The sequence below is a fragment of the Zalophus californianus genome, chromosome 4 (assembly GCF_009762305.2).
Source record: "Zalophus californianus isolate mZalCal1 chromosome 4, mZalCal1.pri.v2, whole genome shotgun sequence".
NCBI lineage: Eukaryota > Metazoa > Chordata > Mammalia > Carnivora > Otariidae > Zalophus > Zalophus californianus.
Window position 1 is genome coordinate 70,465,631 of NC_045598.1, and position 14,488 is coordinate 70,480,118.

A 14,488-nucleotide genomic window follows, 5' to 3' on the forward strand; every position below is an offset into this window, starting at 1 on the left:
AACCTGTAATTGTGATCTTATATGGGAAAAAGGTCTTTGTAGATACCATTAAGGATCTTGAGATAAAGAGATCACCTTGGGTTATTTGGGTGGGCCCTAAATCCAATGACAAGTGTCCTTATAAGAATGACACAGAGGAGACAGACAGAACAGGTAATGTGACCACGGGGGACAAACCAAGACACCGAAGAAAGTACCAGAAGCTGTAAGACCAAGGACAGAATCTCCTCTAAACCTTTAAAGCAGACACAAACCTACCAACTACCATGACTTTGGGTTTCTGGCCTCCAGAACAATGAAGGAATACATTTCTGTTGTTATGTACCATCAAGTTTGTGTTACTTTGTTATGGCAGCCCAAGAAACTAATATACCTGGAGTCCTTCTCTCTTGTTTGCTTATTTATTTATTTATTTATTTGGCAAAATTTGTTTTATTAAAGTGGTGTAGAACTGAACCTTCAGTTTCTCCACGGTATGCCTGCAAAACCCAATTGAAGTTTTTTTTTTTAATTTTTTAATTTAAATTCAATTAGCCAAGGTATAGTACATCATTAGTTTTTGAACACACTCATTTCCCTTTCTCATATAAAGGAATCAGTATGCCTTTCTTCCAAGTTTGGTTGAATGTATTCCTTATGTGGCAAATTTCCAATGGAATCCTTCACACTTTAAGGATTGAGAGTAAACCACTTCCATGATGGATGTTGAGGCACCTGTAGAGGTGTGAATGAGCGTTTTGCTGAGAGGAAGGTCCATAGCTATTCTTTCTCAATAAGATATCCATAGAATCCAAAAACTTTAAGAATTCCCGAGAAAGAGTCTGAGCAAATGCAAGAACGAAAGGCAGCTGAGCTCTGAGAGAAATGAGAACAAAGACTATGAAAAATGCAAAGAGAATAAGTTTCCAATATTTGGAAGCAGGAAGAACCCAGTGAGTCAGAAGGCTTGAAATCCACGTCTCTAGAAAGAAGCCTTGGTTTCCTCTTGAAATGCAGGCGAGGAAGCAGAAGTTACAAAGGTTTTGCAAAAGAGACTACAAAAGGCAAAGTCCGGTCAGGCCCAAGTCTGAAGGGGGAAAAAAATGCTCTTTCTGGACAGAGGGCTAGGAGGTTAGGGGGAAGTTCAGATTTCTGTAGTTAAATCTTGCATGTGGTTGAAAAAGGTAAGTTCTGTTTCAATAACAAACAAGAAAAACACTGTTTCCAAAGAGTGATTTCTATTATATTGAGAACAAAGGGAGAAAAAGCAGGTGACGGAAAGTGAAGAGAGGTATGAACTTAAGTCGGACTCTAAAAAGGAGAAAGAATGGAACATATTTTCTGAGCCTGTTTATGAAAAGTGGGAGATGAAATTTAGAGGATTTCGACCAAGTCTTAGAATTCTGGCTGCCAAAACCACAAGCCCCAAATGACAGCTGATCCCTTGAGGCCATGCAAACTGCCTCCCCGGCTGGAGTCACCTGCATTACTTCCCCCCGGGACTTGAGAGCGGGTTGGGGGATGCCTGGGGGGAAGGCAGGGGAGAGCGCTGGAGAGCAAGTCTGCTTCCCAGAAAAACTGGCAGAGTCCCGGTAGGCTTCTTTAACGACATTACAAAGTGTTTTGATACAAATGAGCTCACAGGCGTTTCCAGTTCAGGCTGGCCTGCTCCTTTGAGGGCACTGGCAAGACCAGGTGAAACCCCCAGCCTTGTTTTCAGCACATAGTTATGATTTTAACCACAAGAAAACATCCTTCCCAAAATAGGAATCTGGTCCTTGAAAATTTCACAGACAACAGGCTTTCCTGGCGCACCACTGGGTCATAACATCCAAGAGCTCATGTGCAGTCCCTTACAATAAATGTTTTAAGAGCTCAGGAGAAACAAAATGAACGCGTGTATAAAATGGGCCCCAATTTCTAAGGATTCTGCTCTAATACGGATTTCTTCTCAGGAGAAACTACAGTGTTTCTTAAACTTACATGACCGAGAAAATATCTAGCAAGAAGGGCCCAATTAAGTTTTTGTTCTTGTTTGTTTGTTTTTAGGAAAAAAAAATCATGTTAAACTCTAAATTGCTCTTCAAACTGGATCATCAAATCAGCAGAGGAATAAAATGTACCAGCTATTTGGCCATGCAAGTGACATGCTGTAAGCACATTCTGTAACGTGAATATTCAATGTGGCACAAAACTTTCCTTATCAAATTATTTCTTCCTTCTTATCTCATGTTCTTTCCCAGCAGGCACGAGCCTGTGCCTGGCCTCCAGCATCTTCTAGGGCTCGCTGCGCTCAGACCTCCCATCTCCCATCTCACTCACAAAGTCCAATGACGATTTTCTACTTGGGTCTAGTAACACATGAAAAGAAGGCAAGCAATTTCATTTAACAAACACATATAGAAGTTTCTGTGTGTCGGGCATAAATACGACCACAGCACTGTACAGACATTAACCCATTTAATCCTCAAAAAACCTCTGAGATTCTATTCTCACCTCTATTTTACAGATGAGGACACTTGTCATATAGCTAGTAAGAGGAGGATCCAGGAGTGAAGTGAGTTTGTGAAATTAAACACTACGCCATGCTAGCTTAAGGTATAGTACTAGAAGGGGGCGGGGAATGAAGCAGAGTTATCAAACAATACTAAGCACTCATATGTAACCATTTATAAAAAATGGAGATTTAAGAAAATTAATAAATGGAGATTTTTTAAATGGAGGAAGGTTATCTAGAATGTTCATGTGGACAGGTTTTCATCATGGGCTTCTAAAATTACAGTTTATGAAGCTTTATGGTATATATCTATATACAATGGTAGTATTAATCAACTGATATAAAGATAATCACCAGTCAAATCTGTGTACACCTTTAAATCATCAATTATATTTATTTCTCTGATTATAAAAGTAATAACTCTTCATATTTGGAAGATCCAGAAAAGCACATGGCCAAAAAAAAAAAAAAAAAAATCACCCCTAATCCCACCATCTAGAAATCATCATCACTGATATTTTTTTAAAGATGTATATATTTATTTGAGAGAGAGAGAGAGAGAGCCCTCTTGCACAAGTGAACAAGGGGAGGGGCAGAGGGAGAGAGAGAATACTGAAGCAGACTCCCCGAGCATGGAGCCCGATGCAGGACTCGATCCCAGGACCCTAAGACCATGACCGGAGCTGAAACCAATAATTGGCAACTCAACCAACTGAGCCACCCAGGCGCCCCATCACTGATATTTTTATAGAGAGAGTCTCTCGTCTTCTTTCTCTATGGATATTCACTGATTGGTGTATTGACTTAGCATTTATTAAATGTGCTCTTTTTGGGCCAAAGTGATGCATTATTCAAAGAAAAACAAGTTATATTTTTTTCAGTGTCTACTAAATATTCTCTAAGAGTTGTAAAAGTCATAAAACCAATACATTAAGATTGCAAAAGTACATTTAGAATAGAAATAAGCTCCCAGTGATTCATATACTAGAGCATTCTTAGAAATTCAAATATTCAGTCTAACTGAAGTCACAATGGTGATAGTTTTCAAAATATGATTTTGTCATTACATTTTCTGCATTGCCCAGAGCAAAGTTTTAGCATCAGTAGGTTGAAAACAGTGCTTACTCTTAAATTTGTGCACAAACTAATTGATAGGGCACATCCATTAATTCATGATTATTTTCTTAATACATTGATTCTAAAACTTCTCTAAGATAGGAAGGCACAAGACAACTAAAAGGAAATATTGACTTATGACTCTTCTCATACTGCTTAGCATTTGTGAAGTAAACTGTATCCACCACGCATGTTATAATTACTAATCACAAAACATTTCACTGAGCTAGTAGTAGAACAATTCTTTCCTACAGGAGGAAAATTAACACTATAAATCGACACTCTAGTTTGAACATTTGCATGGCTACATGCTATGATTTCCAGCATCACAAGAGGCTGAAGGAATTCCTCAGTTGAGAGTAGACTTCCCGTGGTGGTGGCTACAATGTCACAGCTTCGAAGCCAGTTTCCTCTTGACTGTCCCAGTAATTTTGCCATATGGATTGTCCAATGGTAGCAAGACCTGTAGAAAAACCAGATGGCAACTTCAGAGGCATTAAAATAGGCCTCTCCTTTTTTCTGTGAATCAGTAGTAAGTAAACAGCAAAAACAACTCACTAAACAGGAAAATGTATATGCCCTACAGTCATATAGTTATTTCAAGTATGGGAATGCCTTATTTTTCTGGCAATAGTTGAGAGATGAGTTGATGGTCCCGAAAGTTAAAGAGTTTTGGAAAAACTTTAATCACTGTGATATGAAAGTTTCTCAAATGCGTTATATATCCCCCTGCTTTTTCAATAGAATGTGGTGAACCTAATTTGACCTTTGCTTGATGATTCACTTTGAACATCAGTCATTGTTCAATGCTATAATACCACCATGGCCTCAGGAACATTTGAGGTCCTCCGGGCTGTTAGCCCAATACTAAATGGCTCCAGACAGCTGTGACTTTAGAGCGGTTCTCTCTTCCCACCCTGTCATTTGTCACTCCTCTGCCGTTGTCAGTGTATCCTGACTCCCTGCTTTTCGTGTGTTGCCTTCACTTTGTAGCCAAGAGCAGCTCCGGCCACCCCCAAAGTGCAGACACAGACCTGGGCCAACTTGTTCAGCCTCTCAGGTGCCTTCATGCAGAGCCCTGGCCCGAAGGAACTGGGCCTTCCTGCCTCGGGGTCCCCACCCGTTCTTCAGGTGGGAGCTGAGGAAGCTGCAAATCTGACTTCTTGGGTATAGAGACACAACTGGCAAGCTGGCAACAAGTTTTTGAGCTGGGATCGGTGCAAGCCAGAGGTGTCTGGGGGCCCTGAGGAGACCTCCTTTCTCCGCTGGCTTCCTGGGCTAAGCACTGTCTGAGTCATGACACTTGGGCCCTTTTCTATTTGGGGCCCCTTTGTTTTACCTTTGGTGGACATGGCCAGGATTACTTTCAGGTCCCCCTCCTGCTCTTTAGAAAGTAATTGCTTTAAAAGGCTTTATGGGTGGCTCAGTCATTAAGCGTCTGCCTTCAGCTCAGGTCATGATTCCAGGGTCCTGGGATCGAGCCCCGCATCGGGCTCCCTGCTCCGCGGGAAGCCTGCTTCTCCCTCTCCCACTCCCCCTGCTTGTGTTCTCTCTCTCACTGTCTCTGTCAAATGAATAAATAAAATCTTAAAAAAAAAAAAATAAAATCTTAAAAAAAGAAAAAGACTTTATACTCTAATTAGTGGTATTCTGGTAATCACCATGCTTTCCTTCCACCACAGTAAACAATGTTGCCTCCCTGCTCAGCTGAGTGAACAGCACCTTGGATCAAGGTTGCTCTCCTCTGCCACTCAGAGTTTTCTAGTAGCCATCCTGGCACCTAAGCATGACCTTCGTTTCACATGACCTTCAAGTTCCCCAGCCTCCACCTGCAGCTGTGGTGGTGCAGGCCCCGCACAGCCCAGGAACACAATTTGCCGAACAGAAACAAGGTGACTGGCCAGAGGACTGTGGCTAAGAAGAAGGCTCCTAGGTCAGCAGGCCCAAATTCTATGGCTGCAGAGCCACGTTGATAGATGGTCCCTCTCCCTACACACTAAAACAAGCTATCAAGATGATGTTTTTCAAATTCTAGAAGCCTATGCAAGGATGGATCAAATAGAGAAATCCTACCATTCTGAAAGTGGTTCGAGAGGGGAAGGACAGTTCTAATCTCCAAGGCCCTACTATTTCAGGCTGTTGAGTCAGACACTCCCACTCGGTTTAACCTTCTGTCATGGCTTAAAACAAGTCCAGGTAAGTGTTTTTTTCCAAAACAAGGTTTCCTTTCAAAAAGCGCACTTCCTCATCTCGCTTTCTATAATTGCAATTGGAAACACAAACACTCTTTCATTTTCCTGTTGACATTATCTGTTTATATGCTACTTAAATTGACGACTTAATCCAAAGTTAAAGACGATGAAGGAAAATGAAAATAGAATCTTTTTCTTCTCGTCGTCGCCTCATCATGGAAGAATAATGAAGCCGTGACCTTGGGTGGCACTTTTCGGAGAAGTAGATCTCAGAGCTGTCTCTTCTGGCACACTCTGTGCTTTCCTTGTCCTTTACTCCCTGCAGACTCCAACCCTCCTCCACAATCACTCATCCACTTCTAGGGTACTCCAGCCTTAGGTATGGAAAGGCCCAGAGTTTAAGAGGACTCTAATCAGTGGCAACTATAAATACTCCAAAAGCAACAACTGTGTAGAGTTTTGCTTGGTGATGCTATCATCCCAAATTTATAAAGACAAGTAAGGGTGTGGGGGCAGGAGGGTGGATGTACTTTAAATGTTTTTAAAGTTCTCTTACCTCTTCCTTGTTGATCAGTCCCATTTTGGACATGTCTATGTTAAAGTAGTGCATGTTGGGCAGGCTGATTTCCATGTCTTCTATCTGGAATCCGAAGTAATACGGATCACATTGGGCAACTGTGAATCTCTCTCCCTCTATCACTCCTCCCCTGCAACCCACCTGCCCAGTAGCCCATTACTCAAGTTCTACCTCTGTCCCTGAGACACCCTCTGATGATCCTCCACTGCTTGACACAGTTGTCTCCTGATAGTCCTATTATTAGATGGTGGACCCAAGCTTTTCCCCTCCGAGTACACAATCTGTTCTCAGAAAAGTAAGAGTTCCTTGGCTCAGAAAGCTGTGGGACCTTCGGTATCCAACTGGCCTCCTGGTGCTGGCCAGTCAACCTCTTAAATTCTTCCTCAGTCCATTTCCTCCTCTCTAGGCCTGTCCCAAACATTTGCAGGCCCTGGGGTAAGAATATAATTGGAGGCCCACATACCAGATGTTTAAAGCTATGAATAAAAAAGTTAAAAAATAAAGTTATGAATCAAGCAAGAAACTTTTAAGTGAAATATGTTCTATCCTTCCAACTTGACAAATATACCTTCATAACAACCTGGAAGGCCAGGATGTAATTTAGAATTCTCTGACTGCTTACAATGCCATGCCAGGATGTGGTAGTATGGGAAAAGCCAGACCCCAGCCCTTGGCCCATCCCACCTTCTCTTTTGGACTCACATGGGTGGACACCCTTGCTTACATGTCAAGTCTCATCCATACCTCCCGCAAACATCTGCCCCTTCACCTACTCTCAGGCCTAAGGGTGTATACACTGAGGGCATAATGTGCCTCCAGAGGATGGATCTGAGGAAGAGGTTTGCACAGTTTCTGAAAGTAGTCTCAGGGTTATTTGGGCAGTTAATTCCGGGCTGCAAGTATTCAGAGAATGATCTAGAGAATGTGGGTCCCTGAAGGTTTTGTTGCCTTGGCCCCATTGACTCTTCATCCAGTGAAGAGGGGCATAGCCAGAGAAAGGCTTGGAAAGTGCTGAGCCATGGCAGGTATCCCTCTTGCCCAGGTCTAAGGGTGGTACTCTTCCTCTCCAGGCCAACATGGAACTAAGTTCAGGCCCTTCTTGTGAAATTTCTGCTTCCCAAAAGCCTCCAACAGGTCTCCTTGTCTGTAATCTATTATCCTTTTAATTTATCACCCTTTTTTAGAGTGATCTTTCTAGAGTGCAAATCCAGTAGTGCCACACCTTACTTAAACCCCTCTGTGACTCCTAAGAGCTTTCAAGTTAAAGTACAGACTGTAAACAAGCCCACAAAGATCCTCCTGATCTGGTTCCTGCCTCATCCCTAGGCACATGGAAAGACTTTCATTCATGGAGCTTCATATATGGCAATCCTCAATGGCAAATGACCGCTCTATAATGCCTCCTTCTCTCTATACCTACCAGGCTCCCTCACCCTTGAGTGTGAACCCAGAAAGCCCCTACTTTTCCCTTAAGACTCAACCCAAACATCTCTCCCTCAGAAAGCCTGGCTGGTCCTATGCCCCATACCTGAGTTAGATGCCTTTCCCTGTATTTCCATTATAGTCTATGCTCTACTGCATCATTAGTTTACTTATTTTTTTTTCTTTTACTCAATGATGGACTCTTTGAGGGTAGGCACCCTGTCTAATCTGTCTTTGTATTCTTCATATGTTGACCGAGATATAATAACCATCCAATAACATCAGATGTATAGATGGATGGATGGATGGATGGATGGATGGAATCTGTCTGCATCTATCTTTCATTCCCTGGCTACCCTGAAACATAGACCCTTGGCCTAATTATTCCTCCTTCAGGGCATTTCAGTGTCTTGATATGAGGCTTAAATTATGGCAGGTTGAAAAGACCCACAGAATTTTCAACAAGCCTAAAGAACTATAGCAGTGGCCTGTGTTTTCAGGTTGGACAGATTTTTCCATTTTTTGCTCTCTTCTCACTTGCTATAACAAGCTTTTGAACAACAACAGATGTCATTTTTCATGTGTCTTCCACTGTCTTATTTTAACTCTCAACTCTCTGTCAGAGCTGACGGGAGACACAACAAGTTCTCTTAGTCTTCAGGATGGCAAGTGACAAAACATACCTCAGGAACTCGGCTCAAAGAGTGCACCTGGATGTCATAGAGGGTCTTCTGGACAGAGGGTGAGTACTCTCCTTTGTCACAGGGTCCAGCAAATTTCTCCAGGACAATGTCCCGAACAGTATCACTAAAACACAGAAAAGAGACCTGAGGACTCATAGAGTGGTCTTTTAGGAATGCACTATAAAGCTGGGTAGTGGTGACCTTCTGTCTCCCCAGAAAACAATTTTATTGCTGGTTTTAGAAGAGATTAATATCCTACAATGCCTTCCTCCTGAAAACACCTCACTTCCGATTTCCCTACACACACACACACACACACACACACACACACACACACACACACGCACGCACCCTATTCAACAAAAGTATTGTCACTAGACTATCTTCATCATCTGGAACTAGGGTCCATTGGGCATTCCAGAGTAAATCTTCCTCACATTTGAAGAACCCATGAAAAGGACTTCTAAGTACGCTAGTGCTCTTACTGCTCAGCTTGGCCATTTCTTTGCATTATTATGTTTTTAGGTGTTTTATTCTGTGCCAGGCTCCGTGTTAAGGATTTTATGTGATTACTTCATTGAATTCTCTCAATATACCTGAGGCAGGTACTATTATTATTCCCAATTTAGACATGAGCAATTTTAAAATTTAAATGATCCACACTAAGTCCCTCTCCTTAGTAGGAGGCCCAACTAAGACCCTGATTCTGCCATGTTCAATTTTGTGCTCTTTCCAACAGAAGTACATCAGCGTGCAGCCAATGGGGAACACTTAAAATAAAAAAGGAAAAAGAAGATTGAAGTGAGGTTCTCTGTAAGCATTTTCAAACCCATCACATAATAAAAGGAGTAGAGCAAAACTACACCAGTGGGAGGAAGCTCCCAGGGGGCAGATTCCAGCTTATCAGAAAGTAACGTTTCTAACAATTAGAACTTCAGCAGACGAATGAGATGCCTGGTTAAAAAGCAAACTCAGAGTCCAGAGGCCTAATTACTGCTTGTCAAGGATATTATAATAATAATCACACCTTTATGTTGTTAAGGCATTTATCATTTATAAAATACTGCTTCTGTGAATATCATCTCATTCTGAGTTTAGCCTACAGTGACCACCTGTCCCAGTTTGCCTATGACCAAGGGGTTTCCTGGGACATGAGACTTTTAAGTATCAAAATCAGAAAAGTCCTTCACAAACTGGGATGAGTTGGTCATCCTCATGTAGCCCTCTCTGCATCTACTATGAGGTAGTAAACCCAAATATCATTAGCCTCGCTTGATACAGTGATTCTTAAAGTGTGGCTCCTGGGCCAGGAGCATCAACATCAGCTGGGAGCTTACTAGAAATGTAAGTTCTCAGGCCTCACCCCAGACCTACAGAATCAGAGCCTCTGGAGGTGAGCCCAGTAATCTGCATTCTAGCAAGCCCTCCAGGTGATTCTGATACACAATAATGTTTGAGAACTGATGTAATCAATTGAAAAACAGAGGGTCAGGGAAATTAGGTGATCCATTCAAGGTCATTTTAGCTAATAGCATCTAGGATTTCAGTGCAGATTTACTAATTTAAATCAAGAGCATTGTCTTTCTGCTATCCAACAGAAGGACTCCGAACAGTGGGGAGGTTGACTTGGATGGCTTCTAAGTTTCCCTTTCAGATAGAAGAGTCTATGACCTTGGGGCCCCTGGGAAGAGGGCAGAGGTGGTGCCAGGCCCTAGCACAAGCTCATACCAAATAGCATCAAAATCCATGTCTCTGCAACGGTGATAGCGCCATTTGCAGTATACTTGGGTGGCAAAACACCGGTCCTTCACCTCAGGGAGGGTGGTGAACTGGTCCTTGATGAATCCTTCAAATCCAGACTGGGTCGTTTTCAAGACCTTGAGGTCTTTGATTCCAGAATGAATGACTGGAGGTCCTGTTTTAAGTAAAAACGCAAGAAGGAATAAGGTCATAAAATAGTGTCTTCTTACTGATACCTAGCTCTAAGGATCTGGGCCATTAAAACATGGTGCACTATTTGAACAAATAACTACCTCACTGCCCATATTTTCTGTCTCCCTGTCTCCTCTGAAGTCCAAGTGATGAGGATGGTGTGCCTTTCTCTCTATCTGGATTCCATGACTCCCCACCTTTCTCCAGCCCTAGGAGAACTGAAGGTTGGAGACTAAACCTTCTTGTTGTGTTGAAATGAACACCTTCCTCTCAGCTACACGTATAGGTGACTTCTAGGCCAAATACCTTCTACTTTTTGAGCTCTCCTTTACTCAACAGATAATCATGCTGATTAGTAAGCTCCTCCAGAACAGTTCTTCTGTTTGCTACTCTGACTGCCTTTATGCGATAGGGGAGAGTTAGTCCTCATGTTGATCATCTACACTGGGTGATGGCTCCGATGATCATCAGACCCTCAGTTCTCTTGTGGTCATGAGCTCACTGAAACCAGACAACTTCATGAATGGGTAGCATTGCGGACCCGGCTCAGCCTAAATAGAGACTGGGACGATGAGGCAGTATCCCATAGGGCATAGATCTGCCTAAAATGAATACCCATAACAGCTTTTGGTTTGGGCTGAAGGAGAAGGGACAAAGTTGGTTCATGGGGACCTGGGGGAGAGAGGGCAGAGTTGGCAAAAATGGAGGGGATGATAAGGCTCTCCTGCAGTTCCTGACAGCATGAGGTGAATGAGGAAGGTGGAGGGATAATAGGTATAATCTGAAGAAGCTATTTACTTGTGTACCAGGCAGGTCTAGCTTGGGGCCCAGGACAGGTGGGGAACAGAGTTAGTGAGGGGAAGATTCTCTCTTCTTCTATGTGGAACACACTGTAGCTCCAGCAGTTTGGTGAAGCCTGAATAGAACATGGCACCAGGTGACATACTGGGAAATCCCAGAGTACAATGTTCTGTAGAAAGCATCATTCTTCCCAAAGAGCAGCGACAATGAGCACAGCCAATGCTGAGCAGAGCCAGTGAAGCAGTAGTGGTACCCAATGGGTGCAAACTTCTCCCTAAACACGTGTGAAACAGACCTCCAGACTGTCAGGAGGTGGGAGAGTTTGGAGAGATCCAGCAGTTTTGTAATGAGAGAACTACAAGGCCAGAAAAATTCAGGAATTAACATTACCATAGACTTATTTGTGCAGGCTGGTGAGGCTGGATGTTCAGGGCGCACTTGGGTACAAACCCTGAGTGGCATGGTGCCATGACAGGATGACTAAGGTCATTTCTTTTCAGTCTTGAAGTTAGGCCTGATTAATATCTCTCTTTCCTGGCTGGTTTGGTGTATAACTCAAGGGCCAGAGGCATCAGGCATCACTATGTTGTACATGGTTTTAGTTGAAGGACAAGAATATAATTCTATCCTCAGTTAAAATCCAGGGCAGCTCTTAATAACCCAATAGTTTACATCTTCTCAAGTTACTGTGGTTAACTCAGGAGCTGTGGAGTTTAGAAGTAGGTAAATAATGACTATATTTTGATATTTTCCCAGCCACATGTGTACATCTACCAAAGATAGCGATAGCCAGTGGCTAGTGGTAGATCAGTTGATTAAATAAGGTCTTCTGGTCGGAGTGTTCCAGGATAATGAGGCAAAACCGAAATGATATTTGTTTAACATTCTGAAGTTCTCTTTGGAAACTACATCTGAAGAAGGATCAAGAGAAAGGCACTAGCAATGACTGCATGCTTTAAGTTGGCTTGATGTAACAGATTTTAGATGTATGAAGACATAGTTCTACAAAATCAGCATTTCTAAATGCTGTGTAGAGCTGATCCAAGTGAGTCTAAGTTTAAAATCCAAGAGGATTGTAGAAGCAATCAATAAGTATCTATTGAATGAATGAGTGAATGCATGCAACAAGATTGATGCACGTCAAAGAATAAATATTTCACAGCTAGTCTCTTTTTTTTCTAGACAGTTCTCTTCCATCAATCTTTACCATTTCCCTTCCTGATCACACCCACCAAACTATAATAGACAGCATGGCAGGGGAGGCGGAGGACGTCGCCATTAGCTGAGAACATCTGGACTATTGGCAAGCGTTCAGTTGCTGCCTTTTTCAGTCTTTATTTTACTTAATCCTCGCAATTCTATTAAGCATTTTTAGACAGGAGACTTTCAGTCATTTGCTCATAGTCACGTGGCTAGAAACTGGCAGGCGTGGAATTTGAACTCAGCACTTCATTATTTCCTCCTTTTTGGATCCCCTTCCCCATCCCCACGATGTTTTCCCCTTCCTTTAACTCTCCTCATTTTTTTTTTTTTACAATAAGAGGCCTTTCCAGGAGACAAGAAGGCTGCCACCTTCCCTTCCACAATGTTCTTTGAGAGCCTCAGACAGAATCCCCAGCCTGAAAAATACCATCTCCATTGATCTGAAACAAAAACTTGAAGCATCACTTTTAGAAATGGCCCCTGTGTCTGGAAAACTTTTCATTCCTTAAAAATTTCCTACTGAAATACAAAGACCCCATAAAAAGGTGACTTCTTAAGCCTTTATAAACTAATATAACCTACTTCCAACAGTTATCCCTTCTAAAAAAAAAAGTCCTACAGAAATGAAATGTAGGTTTGCAATAAGGAATGAGGTTAGAACAAGCAGTGGGAATCCTTGGGGGGGGGGATAAAGAGAAAGTCAATGAGAACCAAAGGCAAATTTTACCTATTTTATCTTTTCCTATACAGCTGGACTTTATCACCAACATCCAAGTAAGCCGATAAGACCTTGGCTCCTCCAATGGTCTTAGTCATAAAAGGATTCCCGGGTGTAGTGTTGTTGCATAGTGGTTGAGGTCACAGCCTTCGGACTCAAGATTTCCTGAATTCAAACCTTAGTGCTTTCTGTTCCTCTCCTCCCCTATTTATGAGCACTATTCCCCTCAGAAAATACTTAATCCCTCTCTAACTTGAGTTTCTCATCTTGAAAATGGAGATGATCACCATACCTATTTCCTATAATTGATAGATGTCTGAGATAATATCTGTAAAGTGCTTATTAGAATGGCTGCCCCACAGAAAAGGCTTTCTAAAAGCTATCATGATTTTGCAATAATTGACTTTTTCTTATCAACTTTAACTACCTGTGAATGTTTCCCATGTTTCACAAAGGCTCATTGGGTTCTGAAAACTACTTCTGACATGCCATCTCTGTCCACCTCCAACCCTGCGATGAGATTTATTGATCTCTGGGGAGTGTCGGTTTTGCTAGGCAAATTTTAAATGATCTATTTTCTTGCTAGAATCTGAAAATGAAGAAAAAGTTGAATTTTCTAATGTGTTCTGGCCTCAGTTTCACATAGAATAAAATGTTTTTATGTTCCCAAAGACAATTAACCATTGCCACAGTTTTGGCAGAACACAAATCATCTACTCTGGTGCACTCATCATTCTATGAAGAAACAACAACAAAAAACCCCTATTCTCTTTTAATGTGAAAAATTTTTCTTCCTTGGCACACATTAGACACTCTGGATGAAATCAAAGAGCTTATTTTATCTTCTCTGTTGGCGGTGCCCCAGTTTTCTGAACACTGGTACGAACCTGAGCCTTTCAAATTCATGGACCCATCAACTAAAAATATGTTGCCTCACACAGGCTAAAAACAATTCCAATTTATACTAACAGAATTAATTCAACCAAAAGGACTGTCCTTTTCTAGGTTACTTGTCATGAAACCACTTAATCAGCTTTTTTCCTTTTTTTTTTGCCATGGTTATAGAGTAATGCAAAAGAAGATTTTTCACATTTTACTTTGCTAGAACATAATCTTTGCTAGCTTTTAGTGTCCTCCTACACACTTAACAGATTGTGGTTTATCTCTCAAAGAAGCATACATCCTACCCCTTAGCTCTCTAAGGGAAAGAAACTCACTGCAAATTAATAGAAAATAAGCCCAATTCCTTACCTACGCATCAGGTGTCACAAAGCACAAAGCTTTATTGAGCCAAGAAAAAAAAAATCCTGTCATGAAGAGGATAATTGCTTCCATGTTTAACACCTCCAAAAAGGACACAAATAGCTA

The 14,488-nt window shown here is 41.9% G+C and overlaps 1 protein-coding gene across 3 annotated transcripts in view; it reads right to left on the reverse strand.

Annotated features, from left to right (window-relative positions):
- Positions 1-2,970: 2,970 nt before the first annotated feature.
- The window catches only part of LOC113935935 (uricase), a 34,525-nt gene continuing 23,007 nt past the window's right edge, over positions 2,971-14,488 (reverse strand). For 2 of the 3 annotated variants that reach the window (XM_027618610.1, XM_027618602.1), the window contains exons 5-8: positions 10,195-10,381; positions 8,467-8,590; positions 6,341-6,424; positions 2,971-4,055 (exon numbers count right to left, since the gene is read on the reverse strand). In XM_027618610.1, the coding sequence (XP_027474411.1) occupies positions 3,981-4,055; positions 6,341-6,424; positions 8,467-8,590; positions 10,195-10,381 (470 nt within the window). In that variant the 3' untranslated portion in view covers positions 2,971-3,980. The remainder of the gene's footprint in view (positions 4,056-6,340; positions 6,425-8,466; positions 8,591-10,194; positions 10,382-14,488) is intronic. The other variant, XM_027618621.1, reaches the window with a different exon arrangement.